The following is a 13,250-nucleotide window of genomic DNA, read 5'->3' as shown; positions in this document are numbered from 1 at the left end:
TCAGGACTACAACATTCACCCTGATGACAGGTCTACCATGTAAGGAACCACCTGTCCATCAGGACTACAACATTCACCCTGATGACAGGTCTACCATGTAAGGAACCACCTGTCCATCAGGACTACAACATTCACACTGATGACAGGTCTACCATGTAAGGAACCACCTGTCCATCAGGACTACAACATTCACCCTGATGACAGGTCTACCATGTAAGGAACCACCTGTCCATCAGGACTACAACATTCACCCTGATGACAGGTCTACCATGTAAGGAACCACCTGTCCATCAGGACTACAACATTCACACACAGCTATAGCAACTCACTGCTGTTGTATTTGATGTAGCGTTGAGTAGCTGTAAGGAGAGTATTGGGAGGACTGTTCAGTCACTGGAAGTGACTTTATTTGAAACGTCTCTGCAGTCGGTTGTAAAAAGACACATTCTAGATGTTCTAGGGGCGAGGTTGATGGAGTGTTTCGGTCGATAGTTGAAGGTACTTTGTTCCAGTGGTGTTTCTGAATCCTTCCCTCAGCAGTGTGTGATATGGACTGAAAAAACAAATGTTCAGTAAAGAAGATTCAGGGTAGAGCTGCACTGTCTCCTTCCACTGTGGACAACCCACTCTGAATAGATACATGTACACAAAGTGACAGGACACCGTTGGTTATGGAATATTTTAATGTGAAATGTCTTTCCAGTGTATACACCAATACCGTATATTCATTACACCGTCCTCTACAGAGTGTCCTCCAGCGGTTCAGTTGAAAGATGAAGGCACATGTACGAGGACAACTCTGTCTCTCTGTGGGGTTTAAGTACACAAACACAGCACACTAAGTCAGGCAGTACAGTAGGGCCTAGTCCTAAACCCGGACCCTCCACAGACTTAACTGATGTCACCTGGTGAGAGGCTTCAAGGGCTCGAAATGGTATAAAGAGGAACGGGACAGCTGTGACATACAGTTGTGGGTATGGGACTTTATTTATATATATATATATATATTCTGTGTGATGCTGAATGGTTAATCTGTGTGATGTGATGTGATGTGGTGTGGTGTGGTGTGGTGTGGTGGAAAGGAGTGGAGTGACTGGGTGGAATGGGGATGAAGTGCCTGGCTGACTTCAGTAGGCGTGGTCGGCCACAAACAGAGACTCCTGAGCTGCTCCCTTCTCTCCAGAGGACTCGTACTTCCCCACAGCTGCCTTGCTATTATTCTGTGGAGAAACACAAAGCAGAAGGATTCCTTCAAACATGGGTTTGTATCTGCCGTCCCCTAAACCACACCTGGGTCTCTCTACTCTGTTGTCGTCGTCTTCTCCTCCTCCTCCTCCTCCTCCTCCTCCTCCTCCTCCTCACCAGGGCTCTCTTGACGTACTCCTCCTGGCAGGCCTTGCCGTTCTCCTTCTTGCCTCCCCAGGCCTTCAGCGCAGAGGCCTGCAGGGCCCGGCCGAAGGAGAAGGTGAGGGCCCAGGGCCTGTGCAGGGCGCACTGGTTGATGGCGTTCAGGTTGACGGTGGCCTCCGCCTCGCTCTGACCGCCTGACAGGAAGGTCACACCTGGGGAGGAGAACGCACGGGAGGACGGTCAGCTAGAAACCAGGTAGACTAGAAGCACGTGTGCAGATGGCTACGTGTCTGTCTCACCTGGCACCGCGGGGGGCACGGTGCGGCGCAGGGCGGTGACAGTCGCCATGGCGATCTCCTGAGGGCCGTACTTTTTCGGGCAGGAGTGGCCGGCAGTCACCATGTTGGGTTTGAGCAGCGTGCCCTCCAGATAGACGTGGTGGTCAGACAGGGCTTTGTAGACCGCTGCCAACACCTGAGAGAGAGACACACACACACACACACACACACACACACACACACACACACACACACACACACACACACACACACACACACACACACACACACACACACACACACACACACACACACACACACACTTCACTGCCTGAAGAGACTGTAAGGCAACATCAGACTAGACTAAAAAAATGTATTTCCTAACTTCAGAAGACAAAATGTTATAAATACATACATAGATATAAATGTGCTGAATTTATGAATCTAATGGTATCTGATACCAGCTGATCTATTTGAGTCACAATCGGCATCTCGTCATATTCCGCCTGGTTGGGTTTCACGGGGCTCTGGTTAAAGCGGACCAAATAACATGATCATCAGGGAGGAGGTTTATTTCTTTGATGAGCCTTCTCCTCCAGTTCATCTCCAATGACTTGATCAACTTTATTCAGCACATTCTGTCTGTTCTCATCCAGTCAGTCCTCTGTACTCACGTTAACGTGAGATCAGACTCTTAATCTAGTGGAGGTGTGTCATGGTTAACAGAGTGTTTAGCGTGTACTGTGACAGCACGACCTCTTTACCTGCCTTCACACCTCACGTAGTGGGTTGAGTAAAAACCTCTGCTTTCTCTCACATTTACAGAGTTCACTCCTTTGTTGAAAAAGATGTGGGTATGTCTCGTAGTTCTACTATCAAACTGATCTAACCACACAATGCTGATATATTCTACACCTGGTTCTGTACTCAAAAGTGATCTGAATGTGGTGTGTTCTTCGACCGATGTAAAGATACACACACCCGACATTCACTGTTAACTGCAGCTCTAGCATCAGTCCAGTCAGGAAGACGACCCTCTTCGTTCCTCATACATCTGCCTTTAGCTCCTCACACATGATCACTCATCATGTCCTTGTTGTTGTTTGGGGCTGTCACTGGTGATATCAGCTGTTCTGATCAGCTGGTCACATGACACGGTTAGCCTACCGTCTTTAAATACCTCTCTTCCTTCAGTGCGTTCATGTTGCCACATGATCGGACACGATCAAAACAACTGTGACAGTATGCACCATGTTGCAGACTGCTGCTCTCTTTATTTTTCAGGCTGATGCTGACATGTTCCTGCACTATACCTAGAAGACAGACTACTATCTCAGACCAGTTACCCATCTGTTCCAGCTGACCACCGTCACCCACCTTCTCCGTCACATACTGGCAGCACTGCAGGTCGTGGTCACCGTCTGGAAGAATCTCAGGCTCCACGATGGGCACGATGCCATGCTGAGGGGGGGGGGGCAGAGAACATAGCAACCGGCGTTACCCTGTCAGTCTGGAGCCTGATGGGCCAACTGTGTACCGAGTTGTGTAACGGCTACAGAAGCGTGTCCTGTCTGAGTCTCTCACCATCTGGCAGATGCTGGCGTAGCGGGCCAGCACGTTGGCGTTCTCCATGATGGCCAGCTGGGACGGGGTGGTGGAGGTGATCTTCAACACACATCGCCACTTGGCAAAGTCAGCGCCGTCCTTCTTGTACTGAGCACAGCGCTCGTAGAGCCCGTCCAGACCTGACAGACACACGGAGGAACCATGGGATGTTGCCTAGAATTTCTATTTATATCATATGAGGTTATTTGAACTATGTATTGAAATTATTGATATCATGTTGTTGTGTTGTATAAAGATCAGCTCTTTGCACCTTGCTTTTTACCAATGAATGAATGAATGAATAACTTATTTGTATGTTTTTTGATCCAATAAAATGAACAAATCTTGCTTAATCAGCTCACTTTTACAAAGAAAGCACATGTTCTGATGTAATGAACTAAGCACTAAGTTGTATACGCCCTTCTGTGTGTGTCATACACCAGTTCATGCTCATGCTGACGGTCATCTTCACATGCTGTACTCAGTGAGCTTTTGTTCCAGAACCACAGCTCTGTTTGCTTCTCTGTACCTTGAGTGGTGGTCTCTCCATTGGTGCCAGCGAGGGGAACCACACCCTTGTCCACCTTGATGCCCACCACCATGCCCTTCTCTTTGACCAGCTGGGGGAAGAGCTTCCCGTCGTCCGTCTTCTGATAGAGCGTCTCGTGGAAGAAGATGACGCCTCCGATGCAGGGGTTGACCCGGCTGTCGGCGGTGAAGAGGAGCTGGCGGTAGAGCCTCCTGTTCTCCTCCGTGTTCTCAGCGCCGATGCTCTGGAAGCGCTTGGCCATGCTGCCTGGAGGAGTTTGAAACACATCGTCAGGGAGGCCGGACACTCGAGTTACATCTAGGTGAGAGAGCTTGAATGACATCGGGCCCCAGGAGGGGGGGGGGGTCATGGAGACCTCAGAGCGCTCAGACTTGAGTTATCGGGTCCTAATACATACTTCTCTTTAGGGGGTAACTTTAATAAATACATCCTGACATTAAACAATCTGTGATTCTCTGTGAAACAATCAGGTTCCTGTGCCTCCTCCTCCCATTTCCTGAGGAAATGTAGTAATGATCACATCGATCACTTCCCTGGTGGAAGCACAGGTGTATCTGACATTCAGAGAGGTCACAGACGAGGTAAGACCACTACGACCCGAGAGGTCACAGACTAGGTAAGACCACTACGACCCGAGAGGTCACAGACGAGATAAGACCACTACGACCCGAGAGGTCACAGACGATGTAAGACCACTACGACCCGAGAGGTCACAGACGAGGTAAGACCACTACGACCCGAGAGGTCACAAACTAGGTAAGACCACTACGACCCGAGGTCACAGACGAGGTAAGACCACTACGACCCGAGAGGTCACAAACTAGGTAAGACCACTACGACCCGAGAGGTCACAGACGAGGTAAGACCACTACGACCCGAGAGGTCACAGACGATGTAAGACCACTACGACCCGAGAGGTCACAGACGAGGTAAGACCACTACGACCCGAGAGGTCACAGACGATGTAAGACCACTACGACCCGAGAGGTCACAGACGAGGTAAGACCACTACGACCCGAGAGGTCACAGACAAGGTAAGACCACTACGACCCGAGAGGTCACAAACTAGGTAAGACCACTACGACCCGAGAGGTCACAGACGAGGTAAGACCACTACGACCCGAGAAAAAAAAGGAGGGACTCTCAGAAAAAACGGAAATTGGATTAATAAATATGTGGTAATAAAATATATACATTCAAAATAATAAGTTTCAAATTAAATAAACTGTAAATATAATTTAAATAAAGTGCAAATGGGGGGGCGGCGGCAGGAAGAGACGCCACACAAACAGCTGTTCACTGCTCGCTGCCCGGTTCTTGTGTTAAAAATGTCTGTTTAATAATAATAAAAAAACTGAGTTAATACGCGATAAAATAATTGTCGGCGTTAATTAACTTGCCCAGCACTATTTTAAATACTTCTCCATAACTTTCGCTACAGGCTAGCGGCTAGCTGAGTGTCTTCTTCTGCTTATTGGAGCTTGTTAAACAACTGACTGACGCATTACTGCCACCAAGTGGTGGGAAGCTATATTGTAACTGAGCGTCTCATGGATAACAGTAATATCTCTGGTGTCTTCAACTGGTAACCTATGCGGTCCCGCGGTCCTCAGGTGCAAAACTGAAAGTTTTCTGCGGCTCTCTAGGTGTATATAAGGTGTATGTTAGTGTGTAGAGACAGAGGACAGAATACATTGTATGTACTTAAGTACTTTTAGCAGTTATACATTTTAAAAACATCCTACTGTCTTCAATTCTGAGTATCACACCAGCAGAGCGACATGCAAACGGTTGTTCATTGAGTGGTGTGTTACTGAGGCGGGTTACTGTGGTGACAGGACGCCGACTCATCCAGCGTACCTGTGGACTCATCAGCAGCCAGGATGCCTTTTCCAGCAGCGACGATCTTCTGAGCGATACCACTGAGCTCCTTCTTCTGCTCGGCGCTCAGGAAGGGATACGCGTGAGTCATGGTGGCTGGAGACCAGGAGAGAAGAGAGACATTAACGTTGACTTATTTCTGAATAGCTCCAGAAGTCAGTCTAACAAAAACAGAAGGAGATTGTGCAGTCTTACTAAATCCAACCCCAACATGTCGACAGCATTTCCTCCACATCTGAGAGGGAAGTAGTCAGAGAGGCCCAGGATGCTCTCTCTCTCTCTCTCTCTCTCTCTCTCTCTCTCTCTCTCTCTTTTTCTTTCTTTAAAATATTTATATTAGCGTTGTTATTTTAGTGTACACTCTGGTTTATTCATGAGTATATATTTATGTATTTAATGATGAAAACCAAAACAGAACAGCAGAACCTGCACACTTTCAAGGCCATGAATCGCCTCACGACCCTTTGAAGGGCCCCGCGCCCAGGTTTGAACCCCCTATCTAAACACGTCACAGTTCAGATGAAGTAGTGTTAGCTGAGAGTAGCTGCTTTAACTGATGGAGGATTGTGAACGCAGGACTTCCGTTGTGTTACTTGGTTTAAAGTGAATACAGTGTTCACGTCGCTAGCTGTCACATTAACACTGTTATTGGCTTTTAGCAATTCGTACACATTTTTCTGACGGTATTTCCCTGCTTGTGTTGTTTAGTAAAGTACAGTAGTAATACTGTAGTAACGCTGATAGAATGTAGTAGCTTCTCGTGACGACACTTCCGCGTCCTTGCCGCGCCAGCTGAAGGACTTTTACTGGGAGTTCCCAAACTCAAATGGCCTCCAGAAAAGTCCAGAAAAAAACCTTCGTTTGTATTGATCCTCTATTTGTGGAAAGCTTAAAACAACTGTAACGAGCTGCACTGATGAGCTCCGAATGAGAGAATATGAGCAGAGCTTCTCTGCGAATGTTTGAAATGATTGGATGGAGAAGTCAAACTCACCAGGTTGTTGGTCGTGCAGCGTCAGGAAACAGCGGGGAGATGCAGGAAGCTGCTGTCGTAAAAAGAGATGGAGAATGTACAGGGGCGGGACCTCAGCGGAGAATGTCCAATCAGAGCTCAGCTTGCAACAGGAATGACGCAATGACTCCGGTGATGCTGAACAGTGGTTGTTTCTAAACCCTCAGTGCTGTCTTACGGTTCACAGGTTGATCAAACATCCTGCTACACAGCTCTACGGACGTCTTCTTGAGTCACATATCACTGAAGCAGATCTGCTGTTCCAGTTACCCCACCATGACAGTGAGCAACGTGGTGAAACCAATTCCATGTTTCAGGTGACCCCGATACAAACAATGGGGGCGATTACAGAAACTATGGTTAGAGCGGAGGTTTTTGTCTTACAGAAATAAAAATACATTTAATGATCAGATGTTGTCTGTTGTTGTTGCCTTTTGATGTGAGGGTTCCCAGAATCAGAAATCATGCTATGATTTAATTCACAAGCTGACATGGAAGACTTTAAATGAACAGACTGCAATTGTTGCGTTGACTTCTGCCTGTGTGTTTTCATCTGCATTATAACTTACAAAGGATGGGCTTGTTGCCTGTGAGACAGAGCTGAGGCCTTAGTTACCCTCGCAAGGCAGCTCTGGGCGTACGTGAGGATCCTCACATGCACGATGATACGTGACTCGAGCATCATCACACTGAGGAACTCCCACTGCTGCAGAGCTAGTATGATGTCTATAATCACTGATACCACTACTTTGACCTGAAACCTTCATCTCACGGTTGTAGGTGAAGCTGGTTGTATAGTATGACATGAATATGTAAATATGTGATCTCTCCATCGCCATCACAAGTTGTGCTTCTGGCCTTCAAACATAAAGAATAACGTCATTCACTGGCTCATGCTTAGCCATACTGATGATGCATATGTCCAGCTGTCTCGGTAATCTGACAAAATCACTTCATAACTGTCATATGAGTCTCACTGGCTGGATAAGGACTAAGTTACAAAACCTCAGTGCTGCTCTTTCTATTCAGGCTAAAGAAACCAAGGTTCAGTGCAGTAAGGTAGAGCAATCCTCCACTCTCTGGTTGTGAACCACGGCTTCGTACTTGTAGGTGCTATCTGTAATACTGACTGCTTCACACTCGACTGCAAACTGCCCCAGTGTGTGCTGAAGGTCACGGCCTGATGAAGCCAACAGATCAACATCATCTGCAAAGAGCAGAGAAGCAATTCTGAGGTCCCTCAGCTGCACCTTGAGTAGAGTTGGTCGGGATCCGGAGTTCCTCACAGGGCTCGTTCCACCATCTGACAATACCCCGAGTCAGGGACAGCAGTTCTCCTCCCTTGTAGGTGCCGACTCTCATTCCAACCGCTTCACACTTGACTGAAAACTGCCCCAGTGTGTGCTGAAGGTCACGGCCTGATGAAGCCAACAGATCAACATCATCTGCAAAGAGCAGACTTGCTGTGGTTCACAACCAGAGAGTGGAGGATTGCTCACCCCTAGATGGGAGTGAGTGACTGCCCAAAATGACAGAGTTCAAGTATCTCTGAGAGAAAACATTAGTATAGTGGACAGTATCTCCGCTTGTCACGCGGAGGCCAGTCGCGTATAGTTGGCATACGCTGACAGCCAATGAAATTGCAGCATTATTAACGCTGTCCAAGGTGCTCAAAGTCCACTTTCACAGTGCTGGTTTCAGCTCCTGGACGCAGGTTTGAGTCTCAGTTGGGGCAAAGCCACTCATCAATGATAAAGAGCTATTTATGAATCAAGAAATGTGTATCCAACTTTAACATTTACTGATTATCACTAGATTGTAGTGGCAGACATATTATCAAGTGCATGATTTATTTATGGCGATTAACCTATTATATTGCAGTTTTCCTAATTATGAACATTTAAATTGCAATCACTTAATTACTTCAATTAAATATGTATTTACTGTTCACTATAATGATTCACTTATTAATGAGACATGTAAACATTAGTGAACAAAATATATTTATTAAACACAACAGGGACAGTAAATGTTGAACACAGAGCCCATAGTGCAAGGTCACAAATACACAACACAAGTATGTACAACAAATATAATAATAAATCCAGTAAAAAATGAGCAAATATATACAGTATATACACGACAAAACACACATGTCTCTTATTTTCCCTTTTCAACCTCCCATCTCTTTTTTTCTGTCTCATGAAAAGGAGACCTCTGGAACTCAGTCCAGGTCATCTGCTGCTCCATGCCCTGGTCTTTGTAAAAGGAAAAGACTTTACCAGGGCAGTAAATGTACTTCCCTGTTAGTCCAGGGAACCCCGTATGAACATGAGGACTGTTTGGGCCCTGCTTCAGTTCCATCTGACAGAATCTACACTTACGACCTGTGGGCTGGGATTCAGTCCTCTTCCTCTTCTGCTGTCCTCTCTCCTCCACCCTTTTCCTTGTTGCATCCAGTTCCAGCTGAAAGAACTTTGTCTCTGCAAAGTCGACAAAGGGCATTCTTGGGTTTGTCAGACCGTCTGCACCATAAGCTTTAAAAACTTTCGTGGAGCAGTAAAAGTATCTGACAGGACCCTGCTGGAAGAAGAAGTGGATAGAAGAACCATCATTCTCATACCTGGACTTTGGCTGGCCACAAGAAAGACACCTTTTTGTCTGGGTCTTCTTTTCCTTTGACTGTTGTTGTTGTTGTTGTTGCTGCTGCTGCTGCTGCTGCTTCTCCATGATGTTTCGTACTATTTCCTCAATGGAGGCTTGAGTCAGGGTCTGAACAGGTGGAGGCGGGTTAATGACTGCAACGGGCATGGTCCCAACTGGCACACTGGTGGTCTCACTGCCCTCTGTCAGAGAGTGCCAGAGTTCCTGCCTCTCTTGCAGTTTTTCTGGGCTGATGTTCAAAGATGAGCTGGTGTTTCATAATTTGCTCAGGTGCTTTACATACAGTGAGATGTGCAATTTTGTTGTTGGGTGGAGCATGCTGTTGGGGTCTGTACAGGAGTTGTGAACTAGAGCAGCATAGTCCTGGTCCACAAGCCTGAGCATGTCCTTCTGCCCACGGTGAACATTGAGCAGGTTGTCGATGGCTGCCTTCATGGGGGCCGGCCATCGCTTGTGGTCCAACACAAAAACTCTCCCTCCTGTCTTCACAGGTCCAGTGCGGGCGCCAGTTGGTGAGGACAGCAGGGGCAGAGACGGCCGACGTGTGGTTTCTATAAAAACAAAAGACAGAGTATGATAAGACATTCTGACCTACAGAAGGGAAAAGCCCTAATTCATACACTTGTATGGGTGAAAACACACTTTCCGCTTTTAGATAAATGGCTGACTGGTATGTTTTTGTACATCTTTTCAATTACACAATATTGTCACATCGCGTAAAAAAGGAAAAGTGAATCATCCATTACGCTTGTCATTAAATATGAATAAAATTGAGTTACTACCAACTGAAGTCTGGTGCACTACTTTGTCTGTCTGTTAGATGTTTACCTGTTGTAGTGGGATTCACTTCTGGTTTGGCAGCAGAATCAGCAGCAGGGCGTGGAGAAAACTGAAGCAACTTGGGCGGTGCCATTGAGGATGACTGAGGAAGCGCAGTCTGGGCAGCGGGCGGGCCGCTTTGAGGAGGTGAATTCTGGGCCTGGGCGGAGTCTGTCTTGCTCCTGTGCTTGTCCCAATCTAGAAGAACTGGGCGGCAACCAGGCTCAACGTATTCCAGGCCAAACTTCTCTCCAGTGTCTCTACTAGTGAGATGAAAAGCTGGATACTTGACCTGCCCCAACACCCGTTCAGAGACCGCGTTGAGCTGTGCAACCAATGCCGGATCAAAGACAGCTGGGAGGTGAACGCCTGGCTGCTTCAAGTCCACCAGGCGCTGGTAGTTCCACCGTGCCACCCCAGTCATCCCCTGAACTTGAAACAGCTCTGTGGAAACACGTGTTCCAGTGACCCACTGAGCCTGGTGGAAGTGATAGCCCTCCTGCTGAGACGTGCCTCTGATGGGGATCCAAACAGGAACTTTGGCCCCTTCACCCTGCACATGGTTCAGCTGCAGTGTTCCTCCATACCTGTACAAAGTCCCTCCTTCCACCACAGGATCACTCAGGCAACTTCGCAGGATGTGCACCCGCTGAATCCGCCATGCCTTCAGCATTGAGGGCTTGAAGAGAGGAGCGCCATTTGGATCACTCGCAAGGTGAAACTGCTGGAAAACTCCCTCAACCCTCTTGATGAGCTCCTCAGGCTGTGGAATCCTGGTCCTGCAGTGCTCGCGAATGTGGAGCTTGGTTGGGTTGGCAGGCTGAATTCCACAGAAGGCATATGCAGCTTTAAGCCTCTGCAGGTCTTCCTGATCCACCACAGAAAAAGCTGCAGACAGGAACTGAGCAAAAGAGCTGTACAGGGCATGATGCTCTGACACACACTCACGGAGGAACCGCCTCATGCAGTGGAATAAGTCCAGCTTGATAGTTATGTTTGCACTGAAGTGGGATCTTGATGCACAGGTGTTCAGCAGGTTACCAGAAGTGGCCCCGGCAACAATGGCATCAGTTGTTCTCCAAGAATCCCAGATCAGATGCTCTCCTGCAAACGATTCAGCCACCTTAAATGCTGCACAGCAATCCCTGAAAGAAACAATATAGACAAAGTATAGCCATGAACGTTAAAGCAGTCATATCAAGCACCATGTGTAGTCCAGTGTATATGGTCTTCTCAATAAAATGAATGCAAAGGGATTTTCTGTCATCAAACTGGAAACATGAAAAGCAATGTAAGTGTGATTCTGAGCTGTTTGTGTCACCAATGATGGTAAAAAGTACTGATTATAATTCACCAGTCTACCCACTGGTATTGTGCCTTCTCTATGCCTGCAGTGCTGTAGCGCTGTGCTAGTCCCTCGTACATGGGCTTCAGGGACTTCTCTGTCTCCGACTGCACCATCACCCATGAGAGGATCATCCAGTTCTCATTCATGACCGCATACGAGGACATGGTGCCGGATGAAAAGGTGACCTTCCTCGCAACTTTGCGTGTGTGGTCTGAGCGGAGAGCCTGTCCAAAGGTGCCCTGCAGGAGTTTTTTTATGGCACTCTCCTGGTGTTGGTACTCGTGCAGCAGGCAGTCGGTCAGGTAGTGAGCAGACACAGAGATCCCGTTCCAGCCAACTGGATCAGCGTAGTCTCCGAAGGGAGCTGGCTTGGTTTCCTGCCTGATGAACTGAGTGATGGTTCTTTGGTCGTACTTTCCTGCCTCAGCATCCATGATGTTTTGGCAGCTGAGGAGGTAGGCCAGGTGAGCACGTTCAAATTTCAGGTGCATCATCTCCATGATCTGCTTTGCCATGTCGGTGGGTGAGTTGACCGGGCTCTGCAGACGTCTCAGGAGAAATCAGGGGGGCCTCTGACACTATAGAGAATATTAAACATGTTATTATTATTATTGACTGTAACATGAAGCAAGAACGTAACATGACATCTACACTGTAGTCTGTGAAAACTCAGCAAGCTGGACACTGGAGTGCTGCCTACTTTCTGTCTGAATACAGTGCAGCAGAATCTAATCTACAACAATGAAACACACTTTAAAGAATTAACAACAGTTTTGATGGACACTACATATGGATATTTTTAAGAAGCAAATACAGGTCAAATAATGCACACCGGGAACTGTTGATGGGCGAGCCGCTCCTTCTGGCAGCAGACACATGAGCTCCTGGGGAACAGGCACTGGTCTCTTCACAGTTAGAGCGGCGGCTGCAAGGAGAGAAGGATCACAAACCAGAACCAATGCTTTATAACGGATATGAGCACAGTGAATATGACGGATATCTTTAAACGTTAGATGCATTTACCATCTACTTGTGAACCCTTCAGAGGAGTTGGTGCAGCCAGTGCAGCAGATGGTTCTACAACAGAAAAAAACATGTCAGTCATTTATATTTTGACAACATACAAACACTACTGTTAGTATGGTTACTTCACCTGCCTTTCTCAGCCTTATCCAATGAAACAGACTGTTTCTCACATTAATATGTAAAGAATATACTTCATTCATACACGTGTGTTTATGTTTCAATGGGTTAATATTCAGTATGATGTAACCTAGGCAGGTGAAGCAACATGGCACACTTCAAACACATGCATTCAGGTGTTAGTAACACAGAAGTTTCACATGCATACATATTTGTTCTTTTTATCTATATAAGAAAACAGAGTGATACGTACTCTCATCATGACTGGTTTCAATTCATAATCACTAGAACAACAAGTAGAACAACACAAACAGGACCAGAAGACAAGTAGAACAACACAAACAGGACCAGAAGACAAGGAGAACAACACAAACAGGACCAGAAGACAAGTAGAACAACACAAACAGGACCAGAAGACAAGGAGAACAACACAAACAGGACCAGAAGACAAGTAGAACAACACAAACAGGACCAGAAGACAAGTAGAACAACACAAACAGGACCAGAACACGGTCAACATGAGAACGGCTCAAGTCATGCTTCATGTGGGATAAGAATTGTTTTCTTCCTGAAGCCTGTTGTTGTCTGGCTGTTGATGAC

At 46.9% G+C, this 13,250-nt stretch overlaps 1 protein-coding gene across 1 annotated transcript; it reads right to left on the bottom strand.

The window, feature by feature from the left end:
* Positions 1–665: 665 nt before the first annotated feature.
* Positions 666–6,726, bottom strand: LOC137882459 (fructose-bisphosphate aldolase A-like). The gene is made up of 8 exons (XM_068724769.1): positions 6,659–6,726; positions 5,644–5,760; positions 3,763–4,029; positions 3,213–3,373; positions 3,006–3,089; positions 1,650–1,824; positions 1,363–1,562; positions 666–1,220 (listed from the first exon to the last, which is right to left on the bottom strand). The coding sequence occupies exons 2-8, from the start codon at positions 5,753–5,755 to the stop codon at positions 1,128–1,130; spliced, it is 1,092 nt and encodes a 363-aa protein (XP_068580870.1). The 5' UTR covers positions 5,756–5,760; positions 6,659–6,726; the 3' UTR covers positions 666–1,127.
* Positions 6,727–13,250: the final 6,524 nt, after the last annotated feature.

Source organism: Cebidichthys violaceus, unplaced genomic scaffold (assembly GCF_023349555.1).
Source record: "Cebidichthys violaceus isolate CVI_PGR_0920_01 unplaced genomic scaffold, fCebVio1.0.p SCAF_32, whole genome shotgun sequence".
In the NCBI taxonomy this organism is placed as follows: domain Eukaryota; kingdom Metazoa; phylum Chordata; class Actinopteri; order Perciformes; family Stichaeidae; genus Cebidichthys; species Cebidichthys violaceus.
Note: the sequence above shows the minus strand (reverse complement) of the source record. Positions and strands in the feature narration are given on the sequence as shown.

Excerpts from the sequence above, each read along its gene's own strand:
- LOC137882459 (XM_068724769.1), bottom strand. The coding sequence starts at position 5,755 with ATGACTCACGCGTATCCCTTCCTGAGCGCCGAGCAGAAGAAGGAGCTC. Across the intron at positions 3,090-3,212 it reads ACGCCAGCATCTGCCAGATG|CATGGCATCGTGCCCATCGT; the intron begins GTGAGAGACTCA and ends CCCCCCCCTCAG. Across the intron at positions 1,221-1,362 it reads AGTACGTCAAGAGAGCCCTG|AATAATAGCAAGGCAGCTGT; the intron begins GTGAGGAGGAGG and ends GTTTCTCCACAG.